Source organism: Zootoca vivipara, chromosome 4 (assembly GCF_965207765.1).
Source record: "Zootoca vivipara chromosome 4, rZooViv2.hap1.1, whole genome shotgun sequence".
NCBI classification, from domain to species: Eukaryota; Metazoa; Chordata; class Lepidosauria; order Squamata; family Lacertidae; genus Zootoca; species Zootoca vivipara.
The window spans coordinates 84,780,115-84,794,577 of record NC_142587.1 but is presented as its reverse complement, the minus strand read 5'-3'; the positions used below and the strand labels follow the sequence as shown (position 1 = coordinate 84,794,577).

General features: G+C 44.3%; 1 protein-coding gene across 1 annotated transcript in view; it reads right to left on the bottom strand.

Moving 5' to 3' along the window:
- The window catches only part of PDGFD (platelet derived growth factor D), a 148,516-nt gene that overhangs the window by 39,804 nt on the left and 94,249 nt on the right, over positions 1-14,463 (bottom strand). Inside the window, exons 2-3 of the mRNA XM_035115660.3 lie at positions 9,734-9,938; positions 4,770-4,950 (exon numbers count right to left, since the gene is read on the bottom strand). Of these exons, the coding sequence (XP_034971551.3) occupies positions 4,770-4,950; positions 9,734-9,938 (386 nt within the window). The remainder of the gene's footprint in view (positions 1-4,769; positions 4,951-9,733; positions 9,939-14,463) is intronic.

Here is a 14,463-nt window from a genome sequence, read left to right as displayed (position 1 = left end):
TGGAACTGGATGAGACAGGATGGGTGGGTAGAATTCTAGATGAAAGCCAGGTGACAGAGAGGAGAGGTGTGTCAGAAGGAGAAGAACTTTCTACCTCTACTCTTCTTTGGTGATCACTCGTAGCCAAGGAAGATTGTCTTCCATGAACACGGTTTTAACAGTGAGTCTGTAAGTGACTGTGGAGTGACTTCTGGACCCACACATCCTTCCACAGTGGGGACATATGTTTCTGGGCAGGAGTTGATCACAGTGAGGGTTTGCCAAGCGTGCCTTCCTCTTAGTACGTTTCTCTATTGCGTCCTGAGTTCGAGTGTCTTCAAAGCCCATGACACCTTTGGTAAAGGCTGTTCTCCAATTGGAGAGCTTGCAGGCCAGTGTTTCCTAGTTGTCGGTGTTTATACTACTTTTTTTTTTTAAGATGTGACTTGAGAAAGTCTTTGAACCTCTTTTGTTGACTTCCACTTTAAGCTGAGTGTTGTAAGACATTAAGCTGAGTGTTGGAAGATTCAGGACAGATAAAACAAAGTGCTTCTTCATGAAGCATATCGTTAAACTATGGAACTCACTCCCACATGAGGCAGTGATGGTCACTGACTTGGAAGGCTTTACAAGAGGATGGGAAGAACTCATTGGAAGATAAGGCTATCAATGGCTACAAGACACAATGGCTATGTTCTGCCTCCACAGTCAAAGGCAATAATGTTTCTGAATAGCAGTTGCTGGAAACCAAAAGAGGGGAGAGCTTTTTTGATCAGTCAGTTCTTTTCACCTCTCCTTATTATATGATGCTGGGTTTTTTGTGGTTTTTTTTTTAAAAAGGAATGTTGGGATTTGTTTTTATTATTGCTTTTATTGATTCGGTGTCTGTTAATAATTTAAGACGCTTTAAACTTATTTGTAAAATAACAAAAGGGAAGAAAGGCTTCAATAAATAAATAAAAAACTAACAGCGTTCTCTTGCAGGTTTATAGCCTGGAAAACAACATAAATCGTTTTGATACACAAACACAGGAAAAGGGGAGAGAGACTGTAGACCAAGATGCTGGCATCAAGAGGGATGTTGGATGGCACTCATGGAGAAGTGAGTGCAGGAGATCAGAGCAATGTGTAAGGGGACAACCCCAGGTAATTCTCATGCCATCTGGGGGAGCTTCATCGCCAATGCTGCAAGAGCTGAGTGTAATTGTAACCCACCTTTGACGCACAGAAATTTGCAGAGAGATAATCTCAGATGAATAAAGATGACTTTCAAATTCCCAGCATCATAGCCTTGGCTTTCTGAGACCCACTCCCTTCATGGTTGCTTTGATTATTGCTTCGAATTTGTTGTGGCAAATCATTATTTTTAAAAAATCATCATGAACAACAACAACAACAACACACAAATTCACATTCTTCAAACCTCCACCATACCCCACATTTAAACTTTTTTGGGAACTGACTGCTTTTAAGGAAAGGGCTTTTAATTGTGGTGTGCTGTTTTTATTTATATTTTAATAGGTTATATATTTTTAATTTTACCAGGTTACTTTTAAATTAATTAATTAATTAATTAATTAATTGCCGCTATGTTATATATATGCCATGCGCTCATAGCTAGTAACTCTCAACTGGCATGTTATGCTCAGGTTAGCACCCAAGAAAGGCTATTTTGGTTTCAGAGTACATTGTTACAATCACACCCACACTACACATTTAAACCACATGTCTCCCGTAAAGAATTCTGTAGTTTACCCCCAAAGAGCTACAATTCCCAGCACCCTTAACAAACTACAGCTCCTGGGATTCTCTCATAAAGGTTGTCCAGGATGCAAAATATTTTTATTTCTGTTCACGCTGCCAGCATGATAGATGCTCAGCAACATCACTTATCCATTACCTGCTACTGAAAAAGCTGCTCTGTTGAAATGTTATATATTTTGTTTTTTTCCTAAGCCCCCAGGGTCCCATATTAGCTGCTCACAGTTTCTCATAAAGCTGGCTAATTGTAAGAGAGGTCCTTTGGAAATATCATACAATGCAGCGTTGCTTAATTTTTATGCATTGCGGTACTCCAGGGAAAGGAAATCATAAATTGTTGTTTTGTTAAATTGCCTTCAAATTAAAGGCTTATACGCTGTAGTAATTTACCTAGAAGAACGGCTCTGCTGAGTTATCCCAATAGTCAATTTAACCCAGTATCCTGTCTCCAACAGTGCTCAGATTCTTCAGGAACTACTCACCACACTGGAAACCAATAATGCTACTTAATTTTATGTTCCTCAATCCCTTTTGTCAGGTGCTTAGCAGACAATTACTTTTTTTTGCATCCATCTATCTGTCTCAAGAGATAATGGAGTAGGCCTCTGGGGTAAAACCAAACCACTGCGCTCGCAACACTGACGTGACCTCCCCGGGGATTAAGCCTGGGCAGTGTCTATGGAGGTCCAGAGTTGCCCAGATAACAAGACACACACACACCCCATTCTTGGCCTCACTGATGTGGTCCAAAGGAAAGCAGAGCAACACGTTTGGCACCAGCTTGGCTCTAGGAGTTGCCAGAAGGTGCCACGCAACTGTCTTAGGGATTCTACTCCTGATTTGTGAAGGATTTACTCCTCAGCCTTTTCTTCTCCCCAACTTACCTCGCAAGGCAGCACAGGTTGAGGATCAGAGGTCTCCTTGTCTTAGATGGGCTGCCTTCCTAGGTTGATGAGCCCCATCCGCCCCTCACTTCCCTCTACAGCACTTGCAGAAACCGCCTTCTTGACCATTGGACCCACTATTGGTCTCATCCGCTCAATCGGCCAGAGCTTGCCTTCACAAGTCACTAACTCACTGAGGGCTTGAGACCCATCGTCTATCCTCACCTGGTTTAGCTGGCCAGTCAATGCCGTTACTTGGGATGTGGACACTGCCGCTTGCCGACAGCTTCTAGGAGGCACAGGTAAACTTAAATCATGATTGCAAACGGGACGCAGGTGGCGCTGTGGGTTAAACCACAGAGCCTAAGGGCTTGCCGATCAAAAGGTCGGCAGCTCAAATCCCTGCGACGGGGTGAGCTCCTGTTGCTTGGTCCCTGCTCCTGCCAACCTAGCAGTTCAAAAGCACGTCAAAATGCAAGTAGATAAATAGGAACCGCTACAGCGGGAAGGTAAACGGCGTTTCCGTGTGCTGCTCTGGTTTGCCAGAAGTGGCTTTGTCATGCTGGCCACATGACCTGGAAGCTATACGCCGGCTCCCTCGGCCAATAATGCGAGATGAGCGCGCAACCCTAGAGTCGGACACGACTGGACCTAATGGTCAGGGGTCCCTTTACAGCGGGAAGGTAAACGGCGTTTTCATGCGCTGCTCTGGTTCGCCAGAAGCAGCTTTGACATGCTGGCCACATGACCTGGAAGCTGTATGCCGGCTCCTTCAGCCAATAATGCGAGATGAGCTCTGCAACCCCAGAGTTGGTCACGACTGGACCTAATGGTCAGGGGTCCTGTTACCTTTAAGATTGCAAACTGATTTGAGTAGGAACCAAGTTCAACCAGATGCACCGTTGTAAAAATGTAAATTTCTTTAATAGCTCTAAGATAATAGACATTTGGGGGTGGACATAAGAATTAAATAGATAAATCATGAGCCAAATGGAAAATAATAAGAAGGGAGCAGTTGTTTACACAGAATGTAGGGTTCATAAATCTTCAAAGCTTCCCTGTGTCCAGTCAATCAATCAATCAATCAATCAATCATCATGCAGACAATTCCCAGAGTTCCCTGTGAAAGAGGGATTGCTTAGTGAATCACTCTAAGAACTGTAGCTCTGGGAAGGGAATAGGGGTCTCCTGTCAGCACCCTTAAGAAACTACAGCTCCCAGAATTCTTTCGGGGAAGCCATGACTGTTTCGAACAGTGGAACTCATACTACTACAGATGCCAATAATACCCGTTCTGCATTTGTAAGGACTCTATCATTTAGTGTGGCAGCACCTGCACTTGGGAACTCCCTGCCTATTGAGACCAAGCAGGTGCCAAGCGGTGTATAAATTGTACGAATTAAATGAATAATGAACAAAGTGGTAACATGGTGCTTTAAATCTATGGTGTGAATGTGGCCACAGCAAATCTGGCTCTGCCCACCTTTTGCCAAACACTCTAACCACTATGCCACTTGGGCTCTTTCTAGCCCTTTCTACACAAATCTGCCCAGTCCACTGGAAAAAAAAATATTGCCTCCTCCCCTAACCCTCTCCCTCAACTTCTTCAGTTTCATCAGTATGGCAAACAGCCTTGCATGCAATACCTTCATCCTGCAGAAAAACCACAGATCCCAAATTAACGGCCTGCTGAGGCACTCTGTGCTCTGTCTGCAGCATTTATTGTATATGACCTGTGTGTGTCTTGTTTAGATTCATGGGCTACAACCCCTGAAGGTATATTTCCCCCTTTCTGACCTCACTTTTGCTTAGAAAGAGCAGCCGTTCCCAATCTTATTCTTCAAGACCTTTCTTCACTGCTTTCAGCTTGTCGCTCCAGACCACAAAGTGATAGCAGGGGTTGAAAAACGTTATTAAAGAGGATGACAGAGAGTTTTATAGTTTCCCCTTAACTCCTGATTTACTCAGAGGATGGTCCTCCTACTTTGATCTGGGATATATTCTTGGAAAGGAAATTTTTACGGACGGCTAACTTTCCCCCCTCTTTGCTCTAAGGGAACTACTGCTCCATCCATCCCGAATGCTCCTTTAGCTCTTTTTTGCCACCATCTTCACTCCATTGAAACAAGCAGTTGTGTTACTTACCACCAGGGAATAATAAATCTTGAATCCAGGCTTAGCCACAAAGAAGTCATCCGACTTGAAGGTGATCTTCAGCTGGTTTGTTTTTGACATGATTCTCGGAGGAGCTTCCTTGTACCCACACCACCGTCCTCGGATGAGCGTGCTGATTTCGGATATATCTTCCACTTCTACAAAGTCGTATCTGGAAGTTAGGATGGACATGTTTATTATGCAATGTTACGGGACTAGAGCTGAGTTCCTGGGAACTTTGACCATTTAAATGGACAGTGAGGGAGGAAAGCGGGCCAAGATCTGCTGTCAAGATTTGGGGCCTGTAAAATTTGGGATGAACATATTCAGATGGGAGGAGTCAAAACTCGCAAGGCATGGAGAACTCCTACCAGTGGCCATACCCAGTGGCTGCCATTTTCCCTCCCCACCCATAAGAAGAAATGTCTTTAACTAGTAAAAAGGATGTCATATAGAGGAGGGAGAAAGGTTGTTTTCTGCTGCTCCAGAGAAGTGGACACGGAGCAATGGATTAAAACTACAAGAAAGAAGATTCCACCTAAACATTAGGAAGAACTTCCTGACAGTAAGAGCTGTTCGGCAGTGGAATTTGCTGCCAAGGAGTGTGGTGGAGTCTCCTTCTTTGGAGGTCTTTAAGCAGAGGCTTGACAGGCATATGTCAAGTGTCAATAATGCTTTGATGGTGTTTCCTGCTTGGCAGGGGGATGGACTGGATGGCCCTTGTGGTCTCTTCCAACCCTATGATTCTATGATTCTAGTTATTTAGGCTGCCTTTACTCAGAAACCTCCATTAAAGGGTTGCCACAGCACTATACATTTAAAGCAGTGCCATGCCGCTTGAAACAGTCATGGCTCCCCCCAAAGAATCCTGGGAAAGGATGCTGAGGGTTGTTGGAGGACCTCTATTCCCCCTTAAAGAGCTACAACTCTCAAAGTGGTTTAGCAGTCAACACCTTTTCCCAGGGAACTCTGGGAATTTTGCACTACCAACATTAAGAATAAACAACATGGTGGCAAATAGCATAACAACAGCAATAAAATTGGATTCATAAATGCAAATATACATCACAACGTTGCATAAAAAACCAGGAATTAATGTAGAATTTTGATTGTAAAAGAAACGCCATCAAGCTGACTACACTGGGGTGGGTGGGGAGTGTCCACAAGTACATTCTCACAATATTATCTAGAAACTTTCTTGAAGGTAAGCCATGTCTATTTTTTTTTAAATAGATTTTTATTGCAAGAAAAGAAGGACAATACATATATATATCTACAATGTATAGATTCAATTTTCATTACATTTACATACATTAAAATCTCAAAAAGGCTAATATACAGCGAGAAGAGAAAGAGAAGTGGAGAATTTAAAAAAAAAGAAAAAGGAAAAAAGAAAAGAGAAAAGAAATTAGGAAAAGGAAAAAAAAAGAAAAGAAATGAAGAGAAAAAGAAAAAAAAGGACAGACTGTATCAACAGTCATCACTTATCTCCATAAATTACTTCTTATAGTACTTCCACCGCACTGAACACAGAAATAAACCCTTCAAAAGTTTTACACAGTTGTCCTCTAAATAACACTCATCTTTAAATGTACTGCGAAACAAAACAATTTAAACAACCTTTTATACATTTACCCTGCATAATTATTCTAAACACAGCCATGTTTCTTTTCCCACTCCTTGTTTTCTTAAATATTCGTTTAGACATTCCCACTGGATCTTGGTTTTATTTTTGGGTTTGTTGCGTATCATGTCCATTAATTTCGCTAGCTCGAGATATTCACAGAGCTTATCAATCCAGACCCCTTTCGTTGGTATAGTAGGTTCTTTCCATACTTTCGCAATCGTTATCCTAGCCGCTGTTGCTGCGTATAGGAAGATGTTGATCTTGTCTGGTGGTATATCGCTGTTGAGAATTCCTAATAAATATGCCTCTGCCCTTTTACTAAACGGTATCTTAATTAATTTTTGAATTTCTTGATGAATTATCTCCCAAAATTTTTTAATTCTAGGGCACGACCACCATAAGTGGTACGTTGTCCCTATCGCCTGTTGACATTTCCAGCATTGGTTGTTACTACTCTTGTTTACTTTTGCTATTCTTGCTGGGGTTAGGTACCACCTATAATAAACTTTCATAAGATTCTCTTTTAATGTATAACAGGCTGTAAAATTAATTCGTTTCTCCCAAAGTTCTTTCCAGTTTGTATAGTCTATCGTATATCCTAGGTCTTGTTCCCATTTTATAATATATTTATCTTTTGTTTCTTGGTCTTGTTCGGGTTCCCTTAGTAACCTGTACATTTTGGAGAGATTTTTGTCATTAGTGTTAAGAATTTCTTTCTCGAACCTGGTACTTATTTCACCGAACCCCCCCATTTTAATATCCTTATCAAAAGTTGCTTTCAATTGAAAGTACTCGAGCCACGATAGTGAAGGTAAGCCATGTCTAATAATAGACCACATTCACTTTTTAATATATATATATATAATCAAATGTATTAAGACTTTTCAACATGATACAATAAGAACCAAACCAATTCTTCTCTCTTCTCTTCTCCTTTATTTTTCCTTTGGTATAGGCCACATTCACTAATGGTTTTGGCTTCAAACCCTTAGCGCTGGATATGCTGTTGAGCTACAACTACTACAAGAATCAAGATGGCTGTAGAGCAGGGTTGCTGGGAGATATAATCCAGAATCCTCTAGAGACCCACAAGTTCCCATCTCCTGGCTTGCAGCAACTCCATCCTTTCCATGGTCGTGATTCAGAACAACTCTAATTATTTCACAGTGTGAATGAACTAATTCAAGCTTGTTAGCATGTGGTTATAAAGATGGCTCGTAAATATTGTATATTGATATTTTTTTAATTAAGCAATTTAGACAAGATGATTTTGATGATGATGATGATACTGTTAAATAATAAAATGGGCCTAAATTTGGGCTGGAACCAGATGGGACCTTGCCCAGGCATGGAAGTTTCTCGGCTCCCACCATTCGCCCCAGCAACTAACAAGGTGGCTGAGGGTGGTTTCCTTTGCTGCCGACGCCACTGCTCCAGTCTCCTTACCATGCTGTCTGTCACTGCCAGCATCTAGAGGGCCAGAAAGGCTCTCAACTGCTACATTGCTGGCTTGGAGGAAGGCGGAACCGTAACACTCTAATGGTTAATTACAGTTATGGAATGGACTGGCCAATTAGGTATTAGACTATTGTTGTGGAAGCTTGTTTCAGCATTATCAGCCACCAGTCACTAACCACGCACCTGCTGCCACTCTAGGCAGGAGTCTCGCTGATTCTGCTTCATGGTGGAAGCTCAATGGCCGCGCGCCACTGCCACGTCCCGGAGTGGCCACTGGAGAGAGACGCCAAGGAGGGGCCGGTCCAGGGCGGGAGGCCGTGCAGCCCCCTCTGTGGGAGGTGGGCTCTGCACCCAGGCCAGCCCCCTGAAAGGTGGTGCGCGCCGTCCAGGCTCCGCCATCCTCCATCTCCGCCCCTCAGCCAAGCGCTACTGCCGCTGTGGGGGGGGGGGGCGCCAGAGGATTCTTGCACCACAGCGCTGGATACCCTTAAGACGTTACTGCTGGACAGCAATGTGGCAAAGCCGAGTAGCTACAACCTGATGCTTCATAGCTTTAGACACTTTAAAAATCCTACATGTGGTAGCATGTAGATCTGTCTAGAAAGCCTGTCAAGGGAAAGTTTAGGCATGCCTCTCTCCTTGGCGACAAGCCTCCCAATCCCAAGCAGGACGTTGTGGGTTATTTATGATGGGCTGAAATTCATCCATATGCTTTGAATACTCTGAGGAAGCAAAAGAGCTCTAAAGCAGCCGGTGCAGCTATGGCTCCTTTGTGAGCCCAAATTGTATCGTTATTCAAAATAAACATTAAAAAGAACAAACTCTGCATAGGGGCAATCAGCCTAGTCAAGCAGCTGACTATTCCACAGCCTATCCCTTCCATTCCTTTCTTGACTACTCTACAGAGATAAAAATGTATTGGATGCTGTCCAGAGTTTTCTGTAGCCTGGATGAAAGCCCCAACTTCATACCTTAGAGGGGATAGTATCAGTCTGAATATAGTCCTTGAACTCCTAAAACAAGGATAGCCAACACAGCATCATGTTAGCACCAGATCTTGTTAGACTCCAGCTCCCATAAGTCCCAGCAAGCACAGTCAATCATCAGGGGTGATGGGAGCTGAGGTTCATCAACATTTTGAGGGCACCAAGTTGGGAACCCCAGGTGGGGTAAATCCAACTGCTTGGGACAAGGAAGCCTACTGCGATAGTATGGATGTTTGGTGTATGGAGCCATATTTCTCAAGTGAAACAGAGTTCCCACAAGCTCCCCAAATGTGCCAAGCAGGAAGTCGAGTCCATATAACACCTACATATAACACCTGAAAGACCTACATTGGCTCCCAGTGCATTTCCGAGCACAATTCAAAGTGTTGGTGCTGACCTTGAAAGCCCTAAATGGCTTCGGTCCGGTATACCTGAAGGAGCGTCTCCACCCCCATTGTTTAGCCCAGACACCGAGGTCCAGCTCCGAGGGCCTTCTGGCGGTTCCCTCACTGTGAGAAGTGAACTTACAGGGAACCAGGCAGAGGGCCTTCTCAGTAGTGGCACCTGCCCTGTGGAACGCCCTCCCATCGGAGGTCAGAGAGATAAACAACTATCTGACTTTTAGAAGACATCTGAAGGCAGCCCTGTTTAGGGAAGTTTTTAATGTTTGATGTTTTATTGTGTTTTCAATATTCTGTTGGGAGCTGCCCAGAGTGGCTGGGGAGGCACGGCCAGATGGGCAGGGTAATAATAATAATAATAATAATAATAATAATAATAATAATAATAATATGTTTGTAATTAATTTTGCCTTGTTTTTCTCTTTGTGTTGATGCCATTAATGCTTCACGACTGTCCCCTCTGCACACTTTCACATAACCCACCTGCAGATATCATTCTCTGGCTCCTCCAGACCAAATTGGTTATCAAACACCAGCTGTATCCTTGCATTCTCTGGTGAAAGCAGCCTCCATGTCAGTAACAGGTTCCTGGGATAGTTGTGAGGAAAACGAGGGCTGTGGATCTCACCACTGCGCAAGACGCGGATGGTCTCTTCCTTCCGGTACAAGGCTGTGAGGTGATTGCTCTCTGTTAGTAAACACAAGTTGTAGAGATTAGTATGTGGTTCAGGAGGAGAAATCAACAAAGCAACATTATTCGCATTTCTAGAACGCTAACAGTTTCCTGAGTTCATGAGGGACCCATGTGGTGCTGTGGTTAAACCACTGAGCCTAGGGCTTGCTGATCAGAAGGTTGGCGGTTCGAATCCCTGTGACGGGGTGAGCTCCCGTTGCTTGGTCCCAGCTCCTGCCAACCTAGCAGTTCGAAAGCACGTCAAAATGCAAGTAGATAAATAGGAACCGCTACAGCGGGAAGGTAAACGGCGTTTCCATGTGCTGCTCTGGTTTGCCAGAAGCGGCTTTGTCATGCTGGCCACATGACCTGGAAGCTGTACGCTGGCTCCCTCGGCCAATAAAGCGAGATGAGCGCCGCAACCCCAGAGTCGGTCACGACTGGACCTAATGGTCAGGGGTCCCTTTACCTTTACCTAACAGTTTCATACCCAGTGTTATTCAAGAATTCTAAGAAACAAAACATTGGGGCAGTTTTGAAACCAGTGCTTAGTATCAGTGCAGTTTTGGAAGCTGCCATCTGCCTTACATGCCTTACATTCAATCCCTTGTATCTCCTAGTAGGCCTGGAAGAAATTCCTGCCTGAGATCTTGGAGAGCCATTGCCGGTCAGTATAAGTGATACTGAGCTAGATGGGCCAATGGTCTGATTGGATACAAGGCAGCTTCCTGTGTTCTCCTCATTCAAAACAGAGGAAATACTGCTCCTTGATTTCAGGAAACATCGTGCAAAACTTCATTATGATATCCTAAGAGTTGGCCAAATGCACAGTCAACACAACCACAACTTTCCAAAATATATAGTAGATGGATTGCACGAAAAGCTTGTATGGCAGCCTTTTATCCTGAGCCATAGCATTGGCTCATCAGTAGGGATGCAAGGATCTGTCCTCCTTCCTTCTCTCAGTTTTTCATTTCTTCATACTCAAATTCAGTTTTTCATATCTAGCAGCAATTTGTGATTTACTGTCATTTTCTCCAAAAACAAAACAAAACATTTTAGTATCATTTTCTCCTAAAAACATTTTATATGCAATTTTATATAATGCACACATTTCTGCAAGACATTTCCCCATATATAGCATTTTTGAGTGATATTTTCACTAACATTTAAATGCACAACTTCTCCCTAATATATACTTTTTTTCTTTTTCTTTTTTTTCAGAACTTGCATTGCAAGATTTGGATTACAGTGGTACCTTGGTTTACGAACTTAATCCGTTCCGGAAGTCCATTCTTAAACCAAAGCGTGCTTTCCCATAGCTGCAGGGGACTCAATTTACAAATGGAACACACTCAACATGTTCTGCTTCCAAGGCAAAGTTCACAAACCAAAACACCTACTTCCAGGTTTGCAGTGTTCTTAATCCAAGTTGTTCATAAACTAAGCTGTTATTAAACCAAGGTACCACTGTAGTGGAATAGATAAAATGCCAGTCAGTTTTTAAACCATTTAACAATTTCTAGGTGACCATCCCTAGGAAGTCCTTATTTTTATGTGTACAGTTCTTCAGAAATGGTAAAACAAGCATGCTAACAGTTTCCAGTTCTCTCATCACCACCTGTAAAATTTTAGGTATGGAAAGTGCATGCTATTGAGTTGTCATATATACAAATGCCCCAGGATTTCAGTAAAAATAACCCCCAAGGTTGCAGTTCCGTGGCCACTGGGAAGGGTGTCCATGGGATCTTTTACAACAAGTAAAACACAGTATTAATACTAAAACACAATATTACATGATGTAAACAACCACTTAAAACAACTTAAAATGTCAAAAATAATCTGGGTCCAAAAAATATACACCCCAGGTGTCAAAAGCCAGGCAAAGAGATGCATTCAATGAACAGAAGCTAATGAATGTGCCAGATGCATCTCTGTGGGGAGGGAGTTCTATAATTTAGGGGCTGCCACAGAGAATGTCCTCTCCTGGGCTGTCACCCTCAAGCTTCTGAGGGCAGTGGAACAACCAAGAGAGCACCATTACAATGATGAAACCATCCCAAATAGAAGAGAACGGTATAAATTCAGCCAAAGGGTTGAGTCCCACAAAACAAAACAAAACAAAACAAAACAAAAGAAACAAAACAAAACAAAACAAAACAAAACAAAACAAAACAAAACAACTGTCAGAGGGCAGGGTAAAGAGATATATCTTTAGCATTCAGTGCTAGATGCACCTCTGTTGGGAGGTATGAGCTGCCACAGAAAGCCCTCTCCCAGGCCACCATGCTCCTGAGGGCAGCAAAGCTTTGAAGAGGAACCTCTCTTCTAATCAGGGCCGGCTCTAGGTAGAGTCCCGGTGGCGCAGGGTGCTAGGGCGCCGGAGCGATCTCCGCCCCTCAGCGCCAGGGCGTGCGACCTGCTCGAGACTGCCCTGCTTCTAATCTTAACAGCTGAGAAGATTGGTAGGGTTCAAGGCAGTCTTTCATATACTTTGGGCCTAAGAGCTCAGATGTCTACCACTCCAGGAGCCTCTGATGCCTTGGTCCAACCAGCATTGTAGCTCTGACATCAGTAGGGCCCCCAAAGGGGAGTGTTGGATACAAATACCGTGTTTCTCATATTTTAAGGCATCCCTACAAAATAAGGCATAGCGGGATTTTCCGGAGGTGGAAAAATATAAGGCATACCTCGAAAATAAGCCGTACCGGGTGGTGGGAGAAGGTCTGTGGCAAAGAAGGGTTGCTGCTGCCGCATTAACCCTCGAGACCTGGCTGCAGCCTCAGCGCGCAGCGCGCGCAGCCCCAGAACCCGGCTGCAGCCTTTGCGCACCGCGCACGGACACCCGGGACCCGGCTGCAGCCTTTGCACGCACAGCCCCAAGACCCGGCTGCAGCCTTTGCGCACCGCGCGCGGACACCCGGGACCCGGCTGTAGCCTCAGCGCGCAGCCCCAGGACCCGGCTGCAGCCTTTGCGCGCGGACACCCGGGACCTGGCTGCAGCCTCAGCACGCAGCGTGCGCAGCCCCAGGACCCGGCTGCAGCCTCAGCCTGCTGCGCGCGCAGCCCCAGGACCCGGCTGCAGCCTCTGCCTGCCGCGCACGCAGCCCCAGGACCCGGCTGCAGCCTTTGCCTGCCGCGCGCGAAGACCCGGTGGGAGCAGGTCTGTGGTCTGTACAGATACCGGTACCGGTACTTAATTAAAAAATAAGACATCCCTTGAAAATAAGCCATGCTGTGTTTTTTTCAGGAAAAAATAAATATAAGACGTGTCTTATAATATGAGAAACACGGTACATCCTGGTCAACGCATTGCCAAACCTTTGGCTATTAGAAAAAGGGTTTTCAGATAAGTATACAGCATGTAAACTTAACAATGACATAATTTTAGGGGGGTTATTTTTAAGTACAGTGGTACCTTGGTTCTCGAACTTAATCCGTTCCGGGAGTCCATTCGATTCCCGAAACAGTTGAAAAACCAAGGCACGGCTTCCGATTGGCTGCAAGAGCTTCCTGCACTCAAGTGGAAGCCATATTGGACGTTCAGCTTCCAAAAAGCATTCATAAACCGGAACACTTACTTCTGGGTTTGCGGCGTTCGGGAGCTGATTTGTTTGGCAACTAAGCCATTCGGGAACCAAGGTTTGACTGTACTATACTAAAGCAGGACTTCAGATATGCTGCACACCCAGGAGGTGAGGATGTCCTTTCCTCTCAATAGCACCGTGGTTATTTATTTATGATTACATTATCATTACGTTGTGATAGAGGAACATGAACAGGGCTCACTCCAGGTTGGGCAAAGTCTTCTAGGAAGTGCTCTGAGTAGCAACGGGTGTCTGCAAAGGGGGGGCAAAACTCAAAGGGGAGACAAAGCTCAATTTTTACACTGATTTGAGTGTAAAAATTATTGGTTCAATCCCCAGCATATTCAGACGTCACAGAACTATTTGGTCATTGTTTTAAAAACCGGCCTCACTATGAATCATTGTCTCTTTGTCCAAAGTCAACTTGAAGTGTGATTCAGTTGACATCTGTCTGCTTAGTAACTTTCCACCATTACTTCCCACCATTGTTCTCAAAGCAATTAGCAACAAGGAGATAGGAACCTACTTTGTTTTTGATTTTGTTCTCAGCATGTATACCAGCTGAAGAAGCATGGGTGGAGAGCTTGCATTAAAGCAGGGCAGGAACCCACATAGAGATGGTCTTTCAACAACATATATTATCAGTATAAGTTCTGCATCCCCCCCCCCCCTTTCAGATTCACTGTTGGGTGAATCTTCACATTACAATCAGCCGACCACTGCGGCTTGCACAGAGCTGGGTCATGCACTGTGCAAGCCCTGATTTGTTTCCCTGCAAGTAAAACATCAGCTCTCTGGTGACAACGGAGGAGTGCGCCTTTGGGGGTGAAGTCAAACTTCTGGAAGGTTACAGCGCCTGCTGTGGCTGTAGAGACCGATATGGGAGAGACATGTTTTGCTGCAGCTGGGGCAGATGAAGTCGTCCGGTTGTTCTGCTGCAGATACACCATGGC